Here is a 26,292-nt window from a genome sequence, read left to right as displayed (position 1 = left end):
CGGCTTCATCCATGTAGGTAATACATAGTGCGGCTTCATCCTTGTAGGTAATACATAGTGCGGCTTCATCCATGCAGGTAAAACATAGTGCGGCTTCATCCATGTAGGTAATACATAGTGCGGCTTCATCCTTGTAGGTAATACATAGTGCGGCTTCATCCATGCAGGTAATACATAGTTCGGCTTCATCCATGTAGGTAATACATAGTGCGGCTTCATCCATGTAGGTAATACATAGTGCGGCTTCATCCATGTAGGTAATACATAGTGCGGCTTCATCCATGTAGGTAATACATAGTTCGGCTTCATCCATGTAGGTAATACATAGTGCGGCTTCATCCTAGTGGGTAATACATAGTGCGGCTTCATCCATGCAGGTAGTACATAGTGCGGCTTCATCCATGTAGGTAATACATAGTGCGGCTTCATCCATGTAGGTAATACATAGTGCGGCTTCATCCATGTAGGTAATACATAGTCCGGCTTCATCCTTGTAGGTAATACATAGTGCGGCTTCATCCATGCAGGTAATACATTGTGCGGCTTCATCCATGTAGGTAATAACGTAACATGAAAGAATGACCTGTCGGACTATCAATAGTTATTAAAATGAGGACGTGGGGTTTTAAGCCGTCGCTTACAATATTTCAACCGTATTTAACGACAATGACAAATAATGGACACCATATGTGCCTCCTTGAGAACACGAGGCTCTGAAGACAGACAGGCTGCCTTGGGGTCACGACACAAGTGGACCACGTGGGTTGAAGCCACGTGAATGGACTTTATTTCTAGATTGTGGAGAGTTCATTTTTTAATCTCACAGTTGAAGGAAGATGAATCGATTTACGTCATTTTGATTGTCAGAAGAGCAGGGAATTAGTGCTACAAGGCGTCATGTTCGTCACCAAAAGGGCGTCGAGCATGCGCCGAGAGAGGCACACATGTAAATCTAAGAGGTTTTATGCCGGAATAAGGATTCTGTATGAAGGTAGATGGTGGTAGTAAAGTACACTGGGGCTCTGACATGACAGAACAGTTGCTATGGTTTCAGTCCTCTGACTGGCGGAACTCCTATTCTGATCGCTTTGTGACCGGCTCCGGTTCATATACACTTGGTTTTCCAGGTGCATAAGTCCTTACTTTACAATGTTTTTTACACTTATTCTTCTCGTACATGGGGCTATTTCGCGGCAAATATGACAGAAAAGGAAACCAAATTATCAGTCGTTGAAATCAAGTGATTGTACAGTTGTATCTTTTTCGCGAAGCTACTTTCTTTTCCTTAATGCATAACCAAAAACATTGTACATGCACTTACATTAAGGAGAAAGAGCACGACACATGAAAACATTTAACATAATCAAAATCCAGTTACCATGGTTGCATAGAGTCGAAAACAGGAACTGATAGCATTAACCACAAGCAGCCAATTGTCCCATAAAACGTGAATTGACTGTTCCAGTGAGACAATAAAACGCTATTAAAGTTTATTTCAGTAATAAGGTCTTAGGCTCACAAACATAATAACCATTTAGATAAAAATATTATGCATTTAAATGACGAATGAAACATACGAACGATGTTTTCTTAGCTTTTGCCTTTCTCGAGTAAATAGCACATATCCTTATTACTGAAATTATAACCTGGCTAGCTGAAGGACACGCTTCGTACGCCGTATTTCGCCGTGTGACCAGTGAAATGAAGGGGCAGGGCGAGGGCGAGGGTGAGGATGAGGATGAGGGGTAGGGCGGGTATGAGGAACAAGGACAGGACGAGGGTGAGGGTGAGGAACAAGGGCAAGACGAGGGTGAGGGTGAGGAACAAGGGCAGGGCGTGGGTATGGTGAGGAGAGGAACAAGGGAAGGGTGTGGGTAAGGTGAGGGAGAGGAACAAGGGCAGGGCGAGGGTAAGGTGATGGAGAGGAACAAGGGAAGGGTGTGGGTAAGGTGAGGGTGAGGAACAAGGGCAGGGCGTGGGTATGGTGAGGAGAGGAACAAGGGAAGGGTGTGGGTAAGGTGAGGGAGAGGAACAAGGACAGGGCGAGGATGAGGAACAATGGCAGGGTGAGGGAGAGGAACAAGGTCAGGGTGTGGGTAAGGTGAGGGAGAGGAACAAGGGAAGGGCGTGGGTAAGGTGAGGGGGAGGAACAAGGGAAAGGCGAGGGTGAGGGTTAAGAACAAGGGCAGGGTGAGGGAGAGGAACAAGGGAAGGGCGTGGGTAAGGTGAGGGAGAGGAACAAGGGAAAGGCGAGGGTGAGGGTTAAGAACAAGGGCAGGGCGAGGGAGAGGAACAAGGGAAGGGCGTGGGTAAGGTGAGGGAGAGGAACAAGGGAAAGGCGAGGGTGAGGGTTAAGAACAAGGGCAGGGTGAGGGAGAGGAACAAGGGCAGGGTGAGGGAGAGGAACAAGGACAGGGCGAGGATGAGGAACAAGGGCAGGGCGAGGGTAAGGTGAGGGGGAGGAACAAGGGAAAGGCGAGGGTGAGGGTTAAGAACAAGGGCAGGGTGAGGGAGAGGAACAAGGGAAGGGCGTGGGTAAGGTGAGGGGGAGGAACAAGGGAAAGGCGAGGGTGAGGGTTAAGAACAAGGGCAGGGTGAGGGAGAGGAACAAGGGAAGGGCGTGGGTAAGGTGAGGGAGAGGAACAAGGGAAAGGCGAGGGTGAGGGTTAAGAACAAGGGCAGGGTGAGGGAGAGGAACAAGGGCAGGGCGAGGGAGAGGAACAAGGGAAGGGCGTGGGTAAGGTGAGGGAGAGGAACAAGGGAAAGGCGAGGGTGAGGGTTAAGAACAAGGGCAGGGTGAGGGAGAGGAACAAGGGCAGGGTGAGGGAGAGGAACAAGGACAGGACGAGGATGAGGAACAAGGGAAGGGCGAGGGTGAGGGTTAGGAACAAGGGCAGGGCGAGGAGGAGGAACAAGGGCAAGGCGTGGGTAAGGTGAAGGAGAGGAACAAGGGCAGGGCGAGGATGAGGGAGAGGAACAAGGACAGGGCGAGGAGGAGGAACAAGGGCAAGGCGTGGGTAAGGTGAAGGAGAGGAACAAGGGAAGGGCGAGGGTGAGGGAGAGGAACAAGGACAGGGCGAGGAGGAGGAACAAGGGCAAGGCGTGGGTAAGGTGAAGGAGAGGAACAAGGGCAGGGCGAGGATGAGGAACAAGGACAGGGCGAGGGAGAGGAACAAGGGCAGGGCGTGGGTAAGGTGAGGGAGAGGAACAAGGGCAGGGCGAGGATGAGGAACAAGGGCAAGGCGTGGGTAAGGTGAAGGAGAGGAACAAGGGCAGGGCGAGGCTAAGGCGAGGAAGAGGAACAAGGGCAGGGCGAGGGTGAGGGTTAGGAACAAGGGCAGGGTGAGGGAGAGGAACAAGGACAGGGCGAGGGAGAGGAACAAGGGCAAGGCGTGGGTAAGGTGAGGGAGAGGAACAAGGACAGGGCGAGGAGGAGGAACAAGGACAGGGCGAGGAGAGGAACAAGGGCAGGGCTCGGGTAAGGTGAGGGAGAGGAACAAGGACAGGGCGAGGAGGAGGAACAAGGACAGGGCGAGGAGAGGAACAAGGGCAAGGCGTGGGTAAGGTGAGGGAGAGGAACAAGGACAGGGTGAGGGAGAGGAACAAGGGCAGGGCGTGGGTAAGGTGAGGGAGAGGAACAAGGACAGGGCGTGGGTAAGGTGAGGGAGAGGAACAAGGGCAGGGCGAGGATGAGGAACAAGGACAGGGCGAGGGAGAGGAACAAGGACAGGGCGAGGGAGAGGAACAAGGGCAGGACGTGGGTAAGGTGATGGAGAGGAACAAGAGCAGGGCGAGGATGAGGAACAAGGACAGGGCGAGGGAGAGGAACAAGGGCAGGGCGTGGGTAAGGTGAGGGAGAGGAACAAGGGCAGGGCGAGGGTAAGGTGATGGAGAGGATCAAGGGCAGGACGTGGGTAAGGTGAGGGAGAGGAACAAGGGCAGGACGTGGGTAAGGTGAGGGAGAGGAACAAGGGCAGGGAGAGGATGAGGAACAAGGACAGGGCGAGGATGAGGAACAAGGACAGGGCGAGGGAGAGAAACAAGGGCAGGACGTGGGTAAGGTGAGGGAGAGGAACAAGGGCAGGGAGAGGATGAGGAACAAGGGCAGGGCGAGGATGAGGAACAAGGACAGGGCGAGGGAGAGGAACAAGGGCAGGACGTGGGTAAGGTGAGGGAGAGGAACAAGGGCAGGGAGAGGATGAGGAACAAGGACAGGGCGAGGATGAGGAACAAGGACAGGGCGAGGGAGAGGAACAAGGGCAGGGCGTGGGTAAGGTGATGGAGAGGAACAAGGGCAGGGCGAGGATGAGGAACAAGGACAGGGCGAGGGAGAGGAACAAGGGCAGGACGTGGGTAAGGTGAGGGAGAGGAACAAGGGCAGGACGTGGGTAAGGTGAGGGAGAGGAACAAGGACAGGGCGTGGGTAAGGTGAGGGAGAGGAACAAGGGCAGGGAGAGGATGAGGAACAAGGACAGGGCGTGGGTAAGGTGAGGGAGAGGAACAAGGGCATGGCGAGGATGAGGAACAAGGACAGGGCGAGGGAGAGGAACAAGGGCAGGGCTCGGGTAAGGTGAGGGAGAGGAACAAGGGCAGGGCGAGGATGAGGAACAAGGACAGGGCGAGGATGAGGAACAAGGGCAGGGCTCGGGTAAGGTGAGGGAGAGGAACAAGGGCAGGGCGAGGATGAGGAACAAGGACAGGGTGAGGGAGAGGAACAAGGGAAGGGCGTGGGTAAGGTGAGGGAGAGGAACAAGGGCAGGGCGAGGGTAAGGTGAGGGAGAGGAACAAGGGCAGGGCGTGGGTAAGGTGAGGGAGAGGAACAAGGGCAGGGCGAGGATGAGGAACAAGGGCAGGGCGAGGGTAAGGTGAGGGAGAGGAACAAGGGCAGGGCGTGGGTAAGGTGAGGGAGAGGAACAAGGGCAGGGCGAGGATGAGGAACAAGGGCAGGGCGAGGGTAAGGTGAGGGAGAGGAACAAGGGCAGGGCGAGGGTAAGGTGAGGGAGAGGAACAAGGGCAGGGCGAGGATGAGGAACAAGGGCAGGGCGAGGGTATGGTGAGGGTTAGGAACAAGGGAAGGTCGAGGGTGAGGTGAGGGAGGGGAACAAGGGCAGGGCGAAGGTGAGGTTGAGGAAGAAGGGCAGGACGAGGGTGAGGTGAGAGTGAGAAACAATGGCTTCACGAGGGTGAGGTGAGAGTGAGAATTAGTGGCATGACGAGGGTGAGGTGAGGGTGAGGAACAAGGGCAGAGTGAGGGTAGTTAACAAGGGTATGGTGAGGGTGAGGGTAATTAACAAGGGCAGGGTGAGGGTGAGGGTGAGGGTAACGAACAAGAGCAGGACGAGGGTGAGGTGAGAGTGAGAAACAGTGGCATGACGAGGGTGAGGTGAGGTTGAGGAACAAGGGCAGACTGAACAAGGGCAGGGCTAGGCTAGGGTGAGGTGTGAGGAACAAGGGCTATACGAGGGTGAAGTGAGAGTGAGAAACAATGGCATGACGAGGGTGAGGAAGAGGGGCAGGGCGAAGGTGAGGGTGAGGTGAAGGAACAGGGGCAGGGCGAGGTTGAGGGTGAGGTTGAAAATAAGGGTGGGGGTGAGGGGCAGGGCGAAGATGAGGATGAGGATGAGGGTAAGGGTAAGGGTAAGGACGAGATCAAGATCGAGTATGAGGGTGACAGAGTCGATTTAGTGAGTGAATATTTCATTTCGCCGAATCAAATATCTTGATATTATAATGGACGATTGCATGTAGAGTGGAGTAAATTTGGCTTAAACATAAAACTTGTCAAGACGTTACTTGAGACTATCAATTTATTAAATGTCCCCTTTTTAAGCTATGATACTATCGTTTTGTGTCGTGAAGGAATAATACATAGCTCGTAAATGACGTAAATTGTTATTAGTTTCGACAGGTCGACATTCTTAAATAGGTCAAATCGTATGATATATTTTTGGTACAAACCACGTGACAGGTGTGAGAAGGGTCCACCTGCGGCAGATAAAGGTGCGCACTCAAGTCGCAGATAGCAACAAGGTACAGGTGAGTTGTTTCCATGGTTAACACTGTTGTCTTCTACCTCAAGTGTGTTTTCACCCTAGCCAGATCATCACGTCTATAGAACATATCATGCTTACGATTGGGTAATATTGAACGCGTTTTGTGTTGAGTATGTTTGTGTTATACAGTGCAAGCAATATTAATATTTTACCCGGTAACGGAGCTCAGTGTAACTGACAATTGACAAATTAAAAAAATAGACACTAAATACCAAAAGCTATTTTCTGTTAATGATTCCCAACCCTTATGTACAATTTGTGGCCTATTAAATGGTAAAGTCATTGAGGGTGACAATAAATAATGTGTGCCGAAAGAAGCCCCAAGGCCGCCTCCTGAAAATAGATTGTATATGCCTGAGGTGTTCAAATATGACATTATTGGGAAAACTGTTAGTTCATCAAACTTACGATGAGGTGAAATAGGGTTTAGTGTCGCGCGGCCAAGAATGTTGCACTTTTATAGCGACGTGCATGCACTGTGTGTGTGTGTGTGTTTGTGTGTGTGTGTGTGTGTGTGTGTGTGTGTGTGTGTTGGTGCTTGTTCTAGTCCGGATACTTTTTTGCCACCGTTTAACATGGATACCCCACTCAGACATCACTCCAAGCCGACCAGTCCTTGATCTATCACCTTAATACCGAGCGTCAAAGATGTACCATCTCTTAACGTCGATCGAACCACCAACCTTCCTCACTCCGGACAGGGGCGGTCGGGTAGCCTAGTGGTTAAAGCGTTCGCTCGTCACGCTGAAGACCCGGGTTCGTTTCCCGACATGGGTACAATGTGTGAAGCCCATTTCTGGTGTCCCCCGCCGTGATATTGCCGGAATATTGCTAAAAGCGGCGTAAAACCGTACTCACTCACTCACTCCCCGGACAGACGCTCTACCCACTAGACCACGGTGACAGTCCCAATCTGTTCGCGAGATGCGCTAATTGGCTCAACGTAAGACAGACTTTTGTCACTTGGCTCGTCTCAACCATAAATGCCATCTCGGCATCTGGGATAAATACATGTGGACAATCCCATGAAGCAGCTCAACAAAACATTAATTTTTGTGTGTAAATGTTTGCTCTTTCCCCCGATCTCTGTTTTATGTATGATACGGTAAACGATCGCCATTTTATACGAACTCATGGTGAACGGATCTCGCGAGACAGGATTAAAACGGACCGGTATATCGCGACTCCAGTGCTGCTCGTCAGAATGTAGATTGCGGAGTAAGCCGAGCGGATCTGAGTCCCACTCTTGTTGGACTATGTAAGTATGCAAACATGTTGAAATGCATGAACATATTATTTGGAAGTCTTAGAGTACCACAGTTGAGGCAGCTAGCGCCAAGACTACATTTTAGAAACGGAGGACTGCCTTGTCACAGCGCATGATGAATGCATATAATCAATTAAGCAATTTGCGTATGGTATTGCCCGTTTTGGGCAGCCAGTCCACCATCCGCATCCCAGACTGATGGGCGTGTGATGTATTTTTAAAAAACATAAGTCCAATTGGCAAGTTTGTGTCCTAATACATTTACACCTCTATACTTCCCCTATAAACTTCCAACAGTAAATTGATAATTTTAACTGTGATTAAAAATCCTAATTGTAAGAGGTAGGGATTTCGGGTATTGGTCACACTAACTCTCAACCCCTGACCCCCTCCCCACCACATGGATTGTCTGCAGACACACCTCATGTACTTTACTGAACATAGCCAGGTGTTCCGGCACACGCAGACTTTTATCCGGTTAGGTTCTCACAAGTGATATTTTTGTCTTTAATAGGCACTTGGGATCACCGTGCAACAAACGGCTATCGATTTCTCTCGTTAAACACAACTTTATTGCCAACTTTACGTTTATGTGTTAGGAATTAAGGCAATTTCCTGCAGACTTTTCATTCTCACGGGCAGAATTTACTCTGTAATCGTTGTCGTGTAATTAGAAATTGAATAGAGCGTTTAACATAATATATATATCAAAAAGGTCGTAAGGTTATTTAACTGGTCAAACTACATATTTATGAAGAAAGACAAGTTCTATGGACGAACAACTTCTTTATTACAATTAGTGCGACGTTTCGCTGAAAGAAGTTACATATTTATGCTTGGCCAAAGTCAAACTCACATTATTACGTCAACTGTCCCTACCAAAGCCTAAACACGACGGTGTAAATCAGTCCACGTGCACGATGTCGATTTCAGTTCATGGCACGTGCCAATCGGAGCAGACGATAGTTAACCCAGCTTGTTGAGGTGACGGGCGTTTATCTGCGCAGCTGAGCGGAGCGAACAAGTCGCCCTGGGCTAAGCACAGTTAGGAAGTGCGACATTGCAGGCCACTGGGTATACATTTGATCTACCGTCGTGGTGTCAAGTCTGGGGGTCACTGGTAACACATGCTGCCACAGGTACGGATGTGTATTTCAACCAAAAGTTACACATTGACTAATATATTTCGAGACTTCACAATTCCCAATGGACCAGGTAAGGTATTTGTTACTGTATGAACTATGCTTGCATAACATTTGGTCTTAACTACCCCGCAATTGTCTTGATACCCGATACCTGGGTAGGAAGTGCTCCGAACAACCATGATTGTCTCCCCTTCTTTGGGATTGCGAAGTACATCTCATATTCATCTTGGTGCCTGTTTAGTTCAGTCGTTTTAAGTATACACGAGTCCAAATGCACTTCTATTTGTTACGTTGTTTTGGTTAGACTTCCGCCCGTATCCCCTCCACAAATATATAACTTTTTGAGGGGGGATACGGGCGGAGGTTTTTCCGCTGCAGGGGCGTGGGTAAACTAGGGGTGAAAGTGTTCGCGCGTCACGCCGAATGCCCGGGTTTGATTCCCCACTTATGTACACTGTGTGAAGCCCATTTCCGGTGTCGATCAATACAAATCAAATTTGGCTATCTTAGGCATCCCGATTTCAGAGGACAGGACGCTAAACACACCAACCCAACTTCGACACCAAATATCACTTACTTCAAAATATATGTGGGTGCAATCAGGAAATAATGATGTCAGTTTAGATTACTGGGTGGGTGTAATTTTGAAATCAAACCCATATAAATCATAGCTGCCCATTCTGTCTGGATGGCCAACAACTGATATTTTGGCGTGGAACCTTTCACAAAAGCACCGTTTTAGTCTCATATTCGCCATGATTGTAAGGGTCTTTGGTTTGTCATCACCATATCACTATATCTCACTCACTCACTCAATCTCCGGATTGTCTGGTCCAGACTGGATTATTTGAAGACCACCATCACATAGCTTGAATATCGCTGGATGCGGCTTTAAACAAACAAAGCCTACAAAAACGATTATGGATGCATGCTTCCATTTACTCCTTTTAGAACCGCATTGGCGATATTGGAAAGAGGATTGCACCACACAAAAAAAAATCACTTTAAAAATAAATATGTCATGATGACCACATGTACAAACACTTTGTCATGATTGCCAATGATGACCCTAAAATTGCATGTGCATCCTGGTCATTGTATCCCATGAGTAAGGAATCGTCACACATTGACAGTACACGTGGGTCTGAGTTATTTCCAACACAGAATAAATCGTTGAAGTGTTTAAACTGTGAAAAGAATCGTTATTGACGGCCGTAAACCTTACAAGCTCATTTAAATCAGATCTTAGTTCTCGCTATTGCTAAACAAAGATCTGAGGACATCCCATTACGGGTCCCGCCAGAATGACCTTTCATCCGACCAATCAAATCGTCACTTACCAGATCATGAAAGTGACGGTCGGAATGTGTTTTCTAATTATGCAACCTCGCAAACGTTAACACGGGGTATTCCGAACGACAGTTACGGCCCACTCGAGTGATTCCGTCAAAATCATCGTCTATCTCTCGCTTCCATGGGAGAAACATTTGAACGGAATAGGCGTTGCACAGTACGTGGGAAGCATTACCATACAATCTCAACCATATATTAGACATTCCGAAAACTTCGTTTTTTTAGTTTTCAAAATTTTAATCGAGAACTGTGTCAACATATTTTTCAAGCAGAGTCTGAAATAGAGTTAAAACGAGTGCTGAGTTGGCAATGGGACAGTTGTACGGTTCCGTTACAAAGTGATTCGTCCTGTTCCTTCTGACCCATGGACGTCACAACACTTTACAGCAGGAGCTCGCCCTCACGTTTCACATGTGGTCACAGACTTCACAACAAAACATCCGATCCGTGGAGATCCGTTTGCACTGGTTTCAGCAACCCATGCTTGTCGTTAGTGGCGAGTAGCTTGTTTGGGTGGTCAGGCTCGCTGACTTGGTTGATGCATGTCATCGTATCCCAATTGCGTACATCGATGCTCCTGATGATAATCACTGGATTGTCTGGCCCAGACTCGATTGTTTACAGGCTGCCGTCATATAGCTGGAATATTGTCGAGTGCGGCGTTAAACAACAAACGAATCAAAAGCTGATAGTGTTCATAGTGTTCTGACTTGTGAACTGGACACTTTCAGCCTGATATATATATTGTTCTGTAGCAAAATCGCTCTATACTGACTCCAAGCCGATCGATACTTTTTTTAAGCCTCTTAATGCCGAGCGCCAGGCAGAGTTATAACAAGTACCATCTTTTAACGTCTTTTGGTATGACGCGGCCGAGTATCTGACGCTGACCTTATGCTCTCCGAGCAGGCGCTAGAAGAACCACAAGACCTCGGAGGCGGTCGCATAAATATGTCATTTGGTACCAAATTGATAAATTGTTGGAATCATCAAAATGCAACAACGACATGATCCATCAACTGAACGTAACAATACAGTAAGGTGAAACAACGGATCGATGCTCGTGCATGTTCTGCACGTGAACAATGGTGAATTGGCCGGAACATGGGTAGCCCAGTCGTCTCAAGCGTCACAATTCACTGTGTAGAGTTGCGTCCCTTGGAAACGCCAGAAGCCTATGATTGTATGGTCGAATCCCGCTTCGCTATGATTGTTTATGGTTTTGTCAGCACCATACCGTGTTCCTGGGTTTATCCAAAGTGGTAAACATATGAGATTTGCACCACTGCTTTCTTCCCACATTCGACCCCCTCCGTCAGTCAGTATACTGTGTCTGAGTGGGAGTATTCATGTTAAACTGCGGCATGGTATCTCAGTGGGCTGGCACTATAAATCAGTCCGGATCAGTACAAGCAGCCACACAAACACACACACGTACATGCAAATCGCTATATAAGTGCAATAATCTTGGACGCGACGTTAAACCCAATTTCACCTCACCTCACCTCTTCCCACACGCCATGGTATGACTGCAATCCTGTTCCAAGTACAGAGAATTAACATTGTCGGACGATTAGAAGCTGGAGAAACGCAATCATCCCCAACCACAGACACTGCAACAGCTTACACATGTACAACATGCCCAGCTGGCTGACAGCCCCAACGTGTGATCCGTACTTTCATTATGTCCAAGAGCCTGGTGCTAATGGCGGACACATATGAGTCCTACCACTTGGAACTTTATCTTCTTCATATCAGACATGTGTCCACTTGTGTACTGTTTTCAATAATTCATCACTCCTCAAAATCTGGTAATTTTATTTATTTAACATTATTTATGGTGTGTGAAATAGTTCAGTGAAATGAATAATTGAATAGTTCTTATTTCGCATTAGGCACCCACCATTTGATATTGTTTTGTTTCACCCCCCCCCCCCTACACACACACATACACACACATCCCCAACCAAAATCCCTCAACCAAAACCCCTAACCCCAACCCCCTCATATGTAAAAAGTAGGTTGCACATGCTTGTTGTGCTGTAAAACAATATCTTGTGATAAATTCAATATTTGTATTTCGGCTCCTCTTTTTACCGTTTTACAGATAAAAATAAAAAAGGACCGTCGAAAAGTCACTCTGACACGTCTCCCCTCCTGGTATTAAAAGGTGGATCCTTTAATCACACGACTCTCGAATTGATCGTGACCAGTGTTAAAATATTTCAAATTTAATATTAATCTTTCCTTTCTCGTGATGCGCATCATTTGTGTTTAATGGAGTCAATGTTTGCTTCTATTAAATGTTGTATCACGTTTCCGTCTGCCGTGCCACAGCAGCAACTGGTTCTGATATAAAATTCTGGTTCTTTTAAGTAGAGCTTTTATCACAATTACTCACTCATGCGCCCTGGCTGCCAGTGTTAAATAATGCATATTTGCTACTCCAATGCACAGTACCTTATCTGCACCGAACACCAAATGAATATGGGCAAGCACAGGTATAATTGCAATGGGATCACTAATGATCTGAATGCCATTTTACTCAAGTGGTTATTGAGTCTCACATGGGTTTGGTGATATCTCATTAATAGTTTAGATGTAATTTTCTTGTATATTGTTCATGGTTCTCATCAAGGGAGTCGAACTGTCGTTGTTATTTGATCTCACAAAGAACGTAGAGAAAACATGTTCTAACACATTTTATGGAGTCATAGTTAGATTGCGTGATGGCAATGGCGTTTCGTGATGAGCGTTTTAAGACCTAAACTAAATAACAGTCATACAAGTGACAAACACACCCTCCCAAAACCCCCACGCGCAGTATTGACGGTATTATTTTGTCATTATCCCGGAGAGTTTAAAACGTTTTATATTGATGCATTATTTCAACACGCATAGCTCATCATTTGCTAAATGTATTGTAACTACGTAATTTATTCGAACCGTCATTCTATCTATAAGAAATTCCGGGGCACGGGTAACGCCATCTTCACGAGGCAAGACTGTCCACTAGCCTGTACTAAAACCTACTTTGTGGAAACTAGACTTTGATATAGGCTAGTGGACCCGCTTCCCTCGAAAGAATGGGGTGACCCAATCGTATGCGCCGCAATTCGCTGTACAGAATCGCGTCCCTAGGTGTTTATGATCGTTGGTTCGAATTTAAGGTTCCAGGTTTGCCTGCACCAAACCGACGCCTGTGTGTTTTCTCAAAGTGGTAATTAAACGTCTAAGACCTGCATCACTTCGCGCACTCCTCCGACATCAAACTAACACTGTGAATTAACTGAGATTTTGTTCAAAGCAGCGTTTAGCCAACTCAGTTGGATAGGTTGTCATCGACTCCTTGGATGTAGGATCCCTTGTTTTGCGAACAAACACATACTTTGTATGCAAAGTGGCCGTGGCTATCGGAAGAGCAGGACATGCGAACACATTTCGCGAAAACCTGGTGTCATCACTTTTTCGGACCCGTGAAGATCCGGGTTAGAACTAAGGACTATGTGGTCAGGCGTTGAGACGTGAACAAGTGTGGTACAGGTTTTCACGATATTATTCCAACCCCTTGACATATGTATCAATGCATGCCATGTACAGCCCAGATGTAGTTATATTCCTCAAGACGCCCGCCCCAGCCCATGCATTCATCGAACATACTCGGGAAGATCCGGGCTAGAATAGGTCTTCAGCAACCGATGCTTGACATTAAAGGCGACTATGCTCGTCGTAAGACGCGATTAACGGGATCGGGTGGTCAGACTCGCTTACTTGGTTAATGCACGTCATCGATCCCAATTGCGTGGATTGATGATCGTGATGTCAATGACTGGATTGTCTGGTCCAGCCTCGATTATTTACAGACCGCCGTCATATAGCTGGAATATTGCTGAGTGCGGCGTTAAACAATAAACCAACCAACCAACCAACCAACCAACCAATCATCATTTTTTTCGCCGGAATTTGGATCGGCAGACAATCGAAGATGGTTATTCCCTGGCGTCGACGTTTTATATATTGTGACAGACATTCAGGACAAAGTTTCTATTATTTCTAAGGAGCTAGAATATAGCTAAGAAAGTCAGAAGAAAGGTCAATGACGTCTCTCCTAGTGATGGACATGAAATACAATGTTGCTTTCTTTGACAGATTCAGTAAACAATACATTTTTTTGTCTCTGACGCTGACACCTGATGTGATAGTCCTGTAATGTAGACGTGAGAGTCTTGTATTATAGACGTGATAGTCCTGTATTGTATCACGTCTGCATTACAGGACTATCACGACTACAATAGTGGACTATCCCATCTATATTGCAGGACTGTCACGACTACACCACAGAACTATCACATCTATATTACATGACTATCACGACTACAATAGTGGACTATCACATCTATAAAGAGCATAGTCGCCTTTAATGGCAAGCATGGGTTGCTGAAGACCTATTCTACCCCTGTGATAGTCATGTATAATATATGTGATAGTCCTGTAATATAGATGTGATAGTCATGTATAATATATGTGATAGTCCTGTAATATAGATGTGATGGTCCTGTAATATAGATGTGATATTCCTGTGATATAGATGTGATAGTCCTGTAATTTAGATGTGATAATCCTGTAATATAGATCTGATAGTCCTGTAATATAGATGTGATAGTCCTGTAATATAGATGTGATGGTCCTGTAATATAGATGTGATGGTCCTGTAATATAGATGATAGTCCTGTAATATAGATGTGATAGTCCTGTAATATAGATGTGATAGTCCTGTAATATAGATGTGATAGTCCTGTGATATAGATGTGATAGTCCTGTAATATAGATGTGATAGCCCTGTAATATAGATGTGATGGTCCTGTAATATAGATGTGATAGTCCTGTAATATAGATGTGATAGTCCTGTAATATAGATGTGATAGTCCTGTAATATAGATGTGATAGTCCTGTAATATAGATGTGATATTCCTGTGATATAGATGTGATAGTCCTGTAATATAGATGTGATGGTCCTGTAATATAGATGTGATAGTCCTGTAATATAGATATGATAGTCCTGTGATATAGATGTGATAGCCCTGTAATATAGATGTGATAGTCCTGTAATATAGATGTGATGGTCCTGTAATATAGATGTGATGGTCCTGTAATATAGATGTGATGGTCCTGTAATATAGATGTGATAGTCCTGTAATATAGATGTGATGGTCCTGTAATATAGATGTGATGGTCCTGTAATATAGATGTGATGGTCCTGTAATATAGATGTGATAGTCCTGTAATATAGATGTGATGGTCCTGTAATATAGATGTGATGGTCCTGTAATATAGATGTGATAGTCCTGTAATATAGATGTGATAGTCCTGTAATATAGATGTGATAGTCCTGTAATATAGATGTGATAGCCCTGTAATATAGATGTGATGGTCCTGTAATATAGATGTGAAATAATGTTGGTAGACGATTCATTATGTCATATAACTTTAATATGTGCCTGTAGTGTACCCTTAAACTACAAGTTATAAAGTTGCAATGTCACTATTTCACTGTATAACTGATTATACTATACCTGCAATGACGTTGCAGTGCGCATGTAATGTAGTTATAATGCAAAAATTAGCTTCTTAAACTTTGTACAGATCTAACAATTAAGGGATACCATATTCGGATCCTAGTTACAGCGTTTGACTATCTTTTGGATTCAGTTAATATAATAATTTGACTTTCAAGCGGTCGGGCATTTTCATGTGCTTATTTATGTGCCTTTAACCTGCTCGAACAGACGTATTTGTTTCTGAACTAACACGCAAAACAAACTGTAAACGTTTTCTCCCACATTATGTTTCATAAATCCATGTTCTCCAATGTAGTTATCGGCGTCTTATCGATTGAACGTTTTATGACGTACCATGCATAGCGTGGTTTTCTGAATGACGCAGTGTTACCTTATCCCTTTTAAGTCTATCGCCAGTCGTCTTTTCTGTCTTGTGAATCTGTGATATTCGTGAGGAAACTGTTATTCAATCTATGACAAGAAATGCTACATCGCCATGTATATATTGAAAGCGCTCAAGAAAACAGACGTTAGACGACATGACACACTGATGGTATAGAAAGGTATAAATTGTGTGAAGAAATAACGAATTTGGTCATCTTTTTTACAGCTTCTACTGAGCTCATTTACAGTTTTCTTTGTTTGATGTTTAATGCCGCACTCAACAATGTTCCCGCTATATGACGGCGGTCTTTAAATAATGTAGTCCAGACAACTGGACCTGACAATCCAGTGATTCATATCATAAAAATCGATCTACGCAATTGGGATACGCTGACATGCATCAACCAAGCCAGCGAGCCTGACCACCCGATTCCGTTAGTCGCCTCTTACGGCAAGCATGGGTGGCTGAAGACCTTTTCTAATCTTCAGTGGTACGCTTGCAGTTAAGTGTACAGTACTGTGTAAGCATATGGACCAAGCCCTGCGTGCCTTGATGTGACGGAATGATGATAGCTTTGACTGTACTAATTCCCCCACATCTCAGGGGTAATCACGCTTCTAGTTTTAACGCCGACTTGGCTCGGGGGGACAGAGGATCGATCACGTGATGTGCGTTCACCGTCTCTGTTATTGCGACATTTGTTAAATGAATGAACCCCACACAATTGTTTTAGTGTTGGGAAAAGCTTACCGCGATAACGAATGAAATGTTTGGGTGTGAACTCATATAGAACCGCATCGACTGCAACGTTTGGATCAGCCCAACGAGGGCTCTAAACATTAGTCCCTGTTGATAAGCCGAAGGCAAATAATTCATTGAACACTGACTAGTACTTTCAACACGAGGAAGCGCCCTTCATTTATCACCGTTCGATCGCGTTAGATACAGCCTTGCTGTCGGCTAGCGTTTGAGTAGATTTGACATACAACTCTTTTTTACGTTGTTATTGCAGAGTAACAGACGCTGTGGTGTGTACGGCAGATAGTGGTGACTATACGGCTACCAGTGATCGTATCGCTGCACAGTCCACGCAACAAGAGGAACATCGCTCTGTGAAAGCTGTTCTGGCATAATGTAGCGAATGTACAGCATTACGTGGACAAATGGAGAATCAGTGGATACATTTATTACAGTACCGAGTGGATAACCTATATGGCACCTCCCGATGACTGCCCCGGTTCGAGCCCAAGTTCCTACCAGCTTGTATGACGAGCGGCTCATGGACCGGACCTTTAGGTGAGACAGCATTAACTATTAATGTAACGTTGCTCTCCGTAACTTGTTCCATGAATGTCCATTATGTATCTGTTACAGATCAATGCTGATGCAACTTTTGTGTGGTTGCATTGGTTTACACTTCCGCAAGAAGGAGTGAAAACAACATAAAATGTTACAAATTCTAGACGTATAGTACTAGTTAAACCTAAATATTATCTGCGTCTTTTAAACTCATTCTGTCTCAGTCAGCTCTCGTCCAAAGTCTGGCTAACCTCAGACAAGGCCTCAGATAACATAACCATTAGATGTAAGTATCACTACATTAATTGTTTGACCAAAGAACTTGCTATAAGTGACATTTAAAAAAATTCCACATTTAAGGCCAGTATGTTAACTGAGAAAGAAATTTGCCAAAGCCATGCATCAGTACTATCAACTTTTGGCTTGACTCTGAAACTTGAAGACATGTCCATTTCTCTTTTGTACTGGATTCAAAAGTTCCATGAAAATCCGCATAAAGAGATAGATATTGCTGGGTCCAGCAAATGTACCACCAAATCCCTGTCTCAAAGATTAGGAAGGACTTCTAAGAAACTCGAAGGATTTGCTTGACTTTTTGCAATCTCAGAAATTAACTGGGTTCATTTCTATCATTTGATTATTTAACTTTGTACACCACTATACCACTCTAAACCTGGGGCTTTTGTCACAAAACGTGGTGCCCAAAGATACAGTTACATAGCGATCTTCAAAAGGAAAACAAATGCCACCTGAAGGGTACCAAGCAAACAATAGGTGAAACACTGGACTTTCTCGTAACATCTATGTACAATTTTGGGGTAAGACATTTAGGCAAGAAGTAGGAATCCCCATGGGCACCAATTGTGATCCTCTTCTTGCTGAACTGTTACTTCATGCGTGTGAATCAGAATATCCGTTGGGCTTCGCAAAGTAAACCAAGATAGTTTAACGCTTCAGAGACAAAAACAATGTCCTAAGCTCGACATTGCTCACTATATACCATATCCTTCATCACAGACATGTATGTCTCCGGTAATGGAACTTTAGTTAAGTGGAAAAATAGCCATATATGTTTGCTGGCGTATAGCACATGACACCATGGGGAGGTAGCATGAGGCCAAAATGCATCTCACTTATCCATATTTTTCTTTATTCGTCAAAGAGAGCACGGTTGACACAGTCAATAAGGCGCCACAAATCGCTGTGCAGAGATGCGCCCTTTGGGCACGCCAGAAACCTTTGATCTGGGGTTCGATACTCTTCGATACGGTTCGCCCCGATTATGTTTTTAGGTTTGTCAGCACCATACCCGTGCTCGTGGATTTTAGATCACTTTGGACTTACTTCCCACATTGTGCTGACACGCAGTGGAATATTGTTCTTAGCGGCGTTAAAGCCAACTCACTCACTCACTCACTTTTTTCCTCATAGTAAGAAACGCGTACAAAACAGATTTTTGGTGTGGGAAGCAACACACATTTACTGCACGTCTGAACACTTGAGTGTTTATTGCATACAGGACAGCAGTGGACACGTGTCCAATAAGAGAATGACAAAGGTCAGAGTCACAAGAACTCAATTTCTCGTGTGTCCATCATTAGCGTCAGTTGAGTGCCGATACCTCGTGTTCTTGGACAAAATGAGAGCACGAGTTATACATTGGGGATGCGTTAGCCCACATGGCATCTAGTGCAGAGCTCAAGAAAAACTTTTCGTTATTTGGGTATTTTACCCAGTGGTTTGATTTTGATTGGATAGCCATAATTTTTCTAATTGTTTTACCCACCTGTTTCTTGACATTTGGGAATTTAAGCTTGAAAACCTGTTTCATCACAATCCCTGCAAATCATATAAAACAAATAGTCAAGGACCAACCTGTAGGTCCCGTGACCAAATCATGGAAACAAAGGTTTGAAAGTTTTTTTGAGTTTCCTGATGTATACTGAACAATTTTGACTTGGGCTGCCCGGTTGAAAATCCCGGGCATTTTGGGGAAGGGTCAACAAAGGTAAAACAGGGGTCAAAATTCTAAATTGTGTCGATATGCATATCAAATTACTCGTCCAGTCATAAGAAACCTAGAAATATATTAGTTTGTTATACTTCCGACCTTAAATGGGGGAGCTATGGCCAAAAACGTTGAAAGGTCAACTCACTTTTGGCAGTCGGTGAAATTCACAAACACAGTTAACATTGTCGGATAGTCATGATTTTAGTGTCTGATAATATATTTTCTGACATGACAAATTCAACCAAGCAACTTTTAAAAGTAAAAAGGATTACCTTGACCTTGAAAATCGAAAAAGCCATTTTTGTTTCCAAAACCACTATTGTAAGAAAGACGTTATTTATTAATCACCAATCAGCGACAGTTTCAGAGGCATTGTCTAGGTACGATGTGCTTTTCCATTGAAATATATCGATATTCGAGTATAATCGCCGCACGAGCTTTTACGAATGTCACTGTCGTTAAGTTAATTTCGCGTTTGACTGATACACAATCATTTTATCTGAAAGTTGCAATACACGCAGTCGTTTTAACAAATGGATGTAATATACGCATTATGGTATTTCAATAGCGTATTTATAATTTTGGTTGCGTATTTGATGCGCTGGGATTTGATTTGTTTGTGTGTTTCAGTTTATTTAAAGCTTACTTTACGCAAGTACCCATCCTATCTCAAGCTGTTGCAATGTCGGTGGTTTACCACAATGCTGTCGTACACGGTGTTCCAACTTTCCCAGGGGGCGCGCCCAGTCATGTAAGCCGCTGCAATTCGCGATGCAGAGTTACGTCCCTTGGGCACGCCAAAATCATATTATTGTCGGTTCGAATCCCGGTTCGCCCCGATAATGTTTCAAGGTTTGTCAGCACCATTTCCTTTCTCTTGGGTTTTACCAAAGGGGTAAACATATGAGACAAAACATGCCCGTAGGCAGTTTGGGTTGTATACTCTCCAGGGAGTTGAGAATGATAACTGGAATGCAAACGCATCTTCTGGTCGGGAACAAATAAAACCTCATTTTGGCAGATACTAGAACCTTGATACCTGCGGTATATAATTGTATGATATGATAATGCTAATAAATCGCAACTCACTCTCTTACTCACTCACTTTTCACATATGGAACAATTCTTAGTTGAGAACAAATCATCCGGCTGTTTCATTTAAGTGCGCGTTTGTCATGACTTAAACTAATTCTATGCATTATGGTAAAATGAATCAACTCAAAGCCCACTATGGGAACGCTGTGTACAGTGTTGCTCGTTGATCGTTGACATACTCTTCAATAATTCAAAACGTCAACGCCAGAGAATAATCAGTCTCGATTTTGTCTTCGTCGAAACAGATTCCATTGGGCGTAAACGTCAAAACAGTGATGGAAATTACATGAATGGATCAATAGGACCTTATGAAAGTAGCAAAACCTTTGCACAGGGTCTTGTGAAATGTTTACTGAAAGTCTAATCGCGGTTAGGTTTGCGAAAATGCATGCTCTAGTTTGAAAAAAAACCCTGGTATAACAGCTATACTGGAATATACCTTATTGTATACTCTGTTAGTTGGGCCGTGTGTGTTCTGACGGATATGACATGAACGTGAATGTATACTCCAGTTGGGCCATGTGTGGTCTGACGGCTACATTGACGGCTACACTGACATGTACGTGAGTGTATACCCCGTCAGTTGGGCCATGTGTGTTCTGACGGATATGACATGTATGTGTGATTATACTCCGTTAGTTGGGCCATGTGTGGTCTGACGGCTGCACTGACATGTCCGTGAGTGTATACTCCGTTAGTTGGGCCATGTGTGGTCTGACGGCTACACTGACATGTCCGTGAGTGTATACTCCGTTAGTTGGGCCATGTGTGGTCTGACGGCTGCACTGACATGTCCGTGAGTGTATACTCCGTTAGTTTGGCCATGTGTGGTCTGACGGCTGCACTGACATGTCCGTGAGTGTATACTCCGTTAGTTGGGCCATGTGTGGTCTGACGGCTACACTGACATGTCCGTGAGTGTATACTCCGTTAGTTGGGCCATGTGTGGTCTGACGGCTGCACTGACATGTATGTGTGATTATACTCCGTTAGTTGGGCCATGTGTGATCTGACGGCTGCACTGACATGTCCGTGAGTGTATACCCCGTCAGTTGGGCCATGTGTGGTCTGACGGCTGCACTGACATGTATGTGTGATTATACTCCGTTAGTTGGGCCATGTGTGGTCTGACGGCTGCACTGACATGTCCGTGAGTGTATACTCCGTTAGTTGGGCCATGTGTGGTCTGACGGCTGCACTGACATGTCCGTGAGTGTATACTCCGTTAGTTGGGCCATGTGTGGTCTGACGGCTACACTGACATGTCCGTGAGTGTACACTCCGTTAGTTGGGCCATGTGTGGTCTGACGGCTACACTGACATGTCCGTGAGTGTATACTCCGTTAGTTTGGCCATGTGTGGTCTGACGGCTACACTGACATGTCCGTGAGTGTACACTCCGTTAGTTGGGCCATGTGTGGTCTGACGGCTGCACTGACATGTATGTGTGATTATGCTCCGTTAGTTGGGCCATGTGTGGTCTGACGGCTGCACTGACATGTCCGTGAGTGTATACTCCGTTAGTTGGGCCATGTGTGGTCTGACGGCTGCACTGACATGTCCGTGAGTGTACACTCCGTTAGTTGGGCCATGTGTGGTCTGACGGCTGCACTGACATGTCCGTGAGTGTATACTCCGTTAGTTTGGCCATGTGTGGTCTGACGGCTACACTGACATGTACGTGAGTGTATACTCCGTTAGTTGGGCCATGTGTGGTCTGACGGCTACACTGACATGTCCGTGAGTGTATACTCCGTTAGTTGGGCCATGTGTGGTCTGACGGCTACACTGACATGTACGCGAGTGTATACTCCGTTAGTTGGGCCATGTGTGGTCTGACTGATAAGACATGTACCTGTGTGTATACAGTGCTTGTTTGACCTCTCCTTATTTTGTTCCAATGCTTGTTTCGTGTTATCTTCTAATGTCTGAATCCCCAGTTGGAATGGGAATTCCAATTTCAATCCACCACTAAAGAAATATTTGACAGATATCATTTTCATTCTAAAACAATTTCACTAACAATCTCGATTTTCTCAGAACGTTTCTGATAATACATTTATATAACAGGCATGCACTACCGGAGTTGTTTTATTTCATTGTTGTCAATTGTCTTGATGTATGGTTTGGAGTGCATGCAAGTGAGTGACGGAGTGGTTATATTAACGCGTGCCAAAAACTGGGTGTCCATCATGGATACGACATTGTGTTGACACCATCCTCAATGTTTTACACCTGTACTAATGTAACTGTAGGGTTTCTACAGCGAGCATGGAACATCACTCATTCATTATGCCACCGCATTGTGACTGCGGCTTAGAATAGGCCCTCTGTACCCAACAGACGGACAGCGAGGAACAGTGCTTACAATGTTAGCCGCGAGCCACGATGGGGTCCAACAGTGGAGACATGATGTTGGGTCATGCCTTGGCTGTCGCGTCTCTCGGCTATTACAGTGTCTGATCTTTCTGATTATGAGTCACTGTGCCTTGACGAGTGGGGCACTGGGTGCTACCAACCATTGTTTCAGCTGAATTAGTTACAGGCCCCTGTGATATGGCTGGAATATTGCTGATTGTGGTGTAAAACAGCATTCGCACATTCCCTTATGTAGAGTCTGGTAGTCAAGTAGTTCGAGGGCGGCTCGTAAGGCACAGCGTCCGAGTTCAAACGCTCAAAAGGACACTGTGTTATTTCTGGCATATTTTAATTAAAATTTAATTTATTACAAAAACGTATCCCCAAAATATTCATGGCCCTTAACCATTTTGTTCAGTATATTTGTATGTCAACAGGCCCCACTCAGAATATCCACATCAAACGTTGAGCAGTATATTTGGTGAAACTTGACTCAATCTGTTGTATTGCAATAAGCCACAGCTGCTGTCTTAATAAGGACTATGTTGTCAGGCGGGGAGACGTGAACAAGTGTGGCACAGCTTTCCACGATATTACTCCTCACCCCTTGACATATGTATCAATGCATGCCATGTACAGCCCAGATGTAGTTATATTCCTGAAGACGCCCGCCCCAGCCCATGCATTCATCGAACATACCCGGGAAGATCCGGGGTAGAATAGGCCTTCAGCAACCCATGATTGCCATTAAAGGCGACTATGCTTGTCGTAAGAGGCGACTAACGGGATCGGGTGATCTTGCTCGCTGACTTGGTTGATGCATGACATCGTATCCCAATTGCGTGGATCGATGCTCGTGATGTCAATGAATGGATTGTCTGGTCCAGACTCGATTATTTACAGACCGCCGTCATATATCTGGAATATTGCTGAGTGCGGCGTTAAACAACATACAAGCCAAACATTCATCGAACACTGGAATGGGTAAGTCATTAATTGGAGAGGTATCCCCGGGCCTTAACATAATATAGGAGTGAGTTGGGCTTGACTGCCCTTAAGACAGTATTCAAGTTATATCACGGCGTGTCGGCTTAATGTGTGAGGAAAGCCCGAAGTGGTGCAGGTCTCAAATGTTTACCACTTTGGTGAAACCAACGAGCACAGATATGATGCTGACAAACCTAGAAACAACCATGACGAACGGGGAATCGGCCTCACAGTTATCGGTTTCCGGCAGCCGTGTCCCCTGTTTTGTAAAGAAACAAGGGTGTTTAAGGGTGGTTCAGCACACTTACGGAGAGGTTCGGTAACAACTGTATTACTTTCACTGTTTTTAAGTATAAAACAGCAAACAAACAAAATACTTCCAGTCAATCATGTCATGTTTTAATGTGTATGGAACAGTTAGGCAGTGAATGATAGAGCCTTTGTCTAAAATGACACGGCAGTTAATACAAGCGGAGAGCTGTCAGGGACTGACGATTCCCTTGAGATAAGACCATGCCGCGATGTGAACGTTTTATCGTTGAGGAATAGGAAGGTGGGAATACTATGAACTTTACGCCTTGAGACCATTTGTCAAAACAACTTGCTTGACATTTTACAATCTTATTAAAATCAGTTCTCGCTACCACTCAGCAAAGATCTGAAGACATCCCATTACGGGTCACGTCATCTTCCCGAGGCAAGGGAGTTAACTGACAGTAAAAGTCCAGTTGTAGTTAGTTAACACCCTTGCCTCGGGAAGATGGGGTCACGCCAGTACGTCCTTTCGTCCCACCAATCAGAGCGTCGGCTACCAGATCAGGAATTTTGTTTTCTAATCATGCAACCTCGAAAAGGTTAACACGGGGTATTATGAACGACATTTACAGGCTGATCGACTGATTCTGTCAAATCATCGTCTGTCTGTCACTTCAATGCGATAGACATTTGAAAAGACTTTACATAGCCCGTGGGAAGTACTGCCATGCAATCTAGGCCATCTATTAGATATACCAGAATGAATGATCTTTTGCTCAGTTTGAATCAGGAATTTTTGTCAAAATAATTTTCAAAGCGAAGTCTGTCTTGGAATTCGACAGTTTGGAACCAGTTCCGTATAGCTCGAGAAAACTACTCTCTGATTGACTTATGTCGACTTCTCGATCGTCATTTCATTGGTATGTCAAAGTTTGCGAAAATGAGATTGGGCATTTTCCATTTTCCAATTTACATTTTTGTATGTGGAGATAAGACGCTGTTTGGGAAAAAAATCTGTTACCCTGTGATATTAGACATTGCAGGGCATATACCTTTCACATCCTTCGAAAAAAAACCATAGCAAAATATGAATGTTACTTGAAACAAACACGGGGTATGTTCCAAGTATGGACTTACTCAACCCATCATCTGGTGAAACGCTTTCAAGTCGTCGTCATCTTCTTCTCATAACTTCACAAGCCGCCGTCTTATAGCCTGACTATTGCTGGTATAGTGCGGCGTTAAACAACAAAGAAACAAATCAAGTGCTCTTTCATAATAATTTGCAAAGTTGCTAAGAAGAAAAGAAAAAATTGCCATCTTACATCGGTCTAAAGCTGCATAATGCTGCACATGAAACATATACATATCGTTGCTGTTTTATCTCGATACTTGATACAATGCATTACATATACTGATTTAAATGTTCGCTTGTCATTGCAAGGGATATTATTTTTCGTTGTTGCTACTTCATCTACGATATATTACTCACAACGATTGAGATATTCGCTCGTCATCCTAACCCGTGAAGATCCGGGTAGAGAACTGGTCTTCAGCAACCCATACTTGCCATAAGAGGCGTCTATGCTTGTCGTAAGAGGCGACAAACGGGTGGTCCGGCTCTCTAACTTCGTTGATGCATGTCGTCGTATCAATCACTGGATTGTCTGTTCCAGACTCGATTATTTACAGACCGCCGGGAGTGATCATGACAGATCAGTGCGATTCTTAAAGATTCACCACAGTTTAGTTATGCTTAACAGAAGTGAGTGTTTATCGCTGCAAGCATGTCAGTATGTAAATACCTGGTTCAGGCAATCCAGCGACTGAAAACACGAAACATTCTACGCCTTCGGTGTGAGGGACCGATCATTTGATATACTGGGGCGGGTAGGGGTAGGGGGTTGGGATCTTGTATTGGAAATAGAGACAACCAGGTATTGATTCATAAAAATCATAAGCCTTTATTGTCCAACAATGTCATTTTCTGAGACAATTTATTTTTTCGATAAAATGCCGGCCACAATCCTAAATATGTGTGGATATAACTTTTTGCTAATGTAGCCACTAGTTATAACATTCGTTTATTAAAATAATCAACAGATATACAGATGCCTTCCTTCCATGACCTTTTGTAGATTGTAACGATGGCGTTTTTCTGATTTGAGTTACTGACGGTAGCCTGAAATCCAAGGATGTAAAGGATGGCAAATACTACAGTGTTAAGGACATATGTGCGTGAAGTTAAGCCCGGAAAGTTGCGACAGCACACTATCGAATGTTTCATGTATTTTGACCAGGCACAATTCCGATCCGATTGAACAGAAATAACAGCATAACAGCTGGCCTTGTCTTGGAATAATTGCTTCGTAACGACGTGACATTTGTCTTGATCCATGATCCTTTTTCCTTAATCCACAGGCTTTTGTTACAAAACGTGGTGAACACAGATACAGTTACGTATTTATATTAAGAAGTTTGAAGTTACTGAGCAGACAATATGTGAAATGCTTCCTCAATGATAAC

At 44.7% G+C, this 26,292-nt stretch overlaps 2 protein-coding genes across 3 annotated transcripts in view; both read left to right on the top strand.

Moving 5' to 3' along the window:
- The first annotated feature begins 1,732 nt into the window (after nucleotides 1-1,732).
- On the top strand, nucleotides 1,733-16,894 carry LOC139457832 (nipped-B-like protein B). The gene is made up of 8 exons (XM_071239183.1): nucleotides 1,733-1,816; nucleotides 2,279-2,446; nucleotides 2,683-2,874; nucleotides 2,957-3,106; nucleotides 3,683-3,844; nucleotides 4,085-4,270; nucleotides 4,594-4,736; nucleotides 16,774-16,894. The coding sequence occupies exons 1-8, from the start codon at nucleotides 1,733-1,735 to the stop codon at nucleotides 16,892-16,894; spliced, it is 1,206 nt and encodes a 401-aa protein (XP_071095284.1).
- The window catches only part of LOC139477328 (serine/threonine-protein kinase A-Raf-like), a 79,384-nt gene continuing 61,466 nt past the window's right edge, over nucleotides 8,375-26,292 (top strand). The window contains exons 1-2 of one of the 2 annotated variants that reach the window (XM_071259992.1): nucleotides 8,375-8,459; nucleotides 16,774-17,057. In XM_071259992.1, coding sequence (XP_071116093.1) covers nucleotides 16,987-17,057 — 71 coding nt within the window. In that variant the 5' untranslated portion in view covers nucleotides 8,375-8,459; nucleotides 16,774-16,986. Of the gene's footprint in view, nucleotides 8,460-16,596; nucleotides 17,058-26,292 lie in introns of those variants that run through there. The other variant, XM_071259915.1, reaches the window with a different exon arrangement.

Source organism: Haliotis cracherodii, unplaced genomic scaffold (genome assembly GCF_022045235.1).
Source record: "Haliotis cracherodii isolate W230 unplaced genomic scaffold, xgHalCrac1.p SCAF_1, whole genome shotgun sequence".
Taxonomy (NCBI): Eukaryota; Metazoa; Mollusca; class Gastropoda; order Lepetellida; family Haliotidae; genus Haliotis; species Haliotis cracherodii.
This window is presented reverse-complemented; position numbering and strand designations above follow the sequence as displayed.

Bases quoted from the DNA above. Each gene is read 5' to 3' on its own strand.
- LOC139457832 (XM_071239183.1), top strand. From the start codon at position 1,733: ATGAGGATGAGGGGTAGGGCGGGTATGAGGAACAAGGACAGGACGAGG. The intron at 2,447-2,682 runs GTAAGGTGAGGG...GAACAAGGGCAG, and splicing joins GGAACAAGGGCAGGGCGAGG to GGTGAGGGAGAGGAACAAGG. The intron at 2,875-2,956 runs GTGAGGGTTAGG...GAACAAGGGCAG, and splicing joins GGAACAAGGGAAGGGCGAGG to GGCGAGGATGAGGGAGAGGA.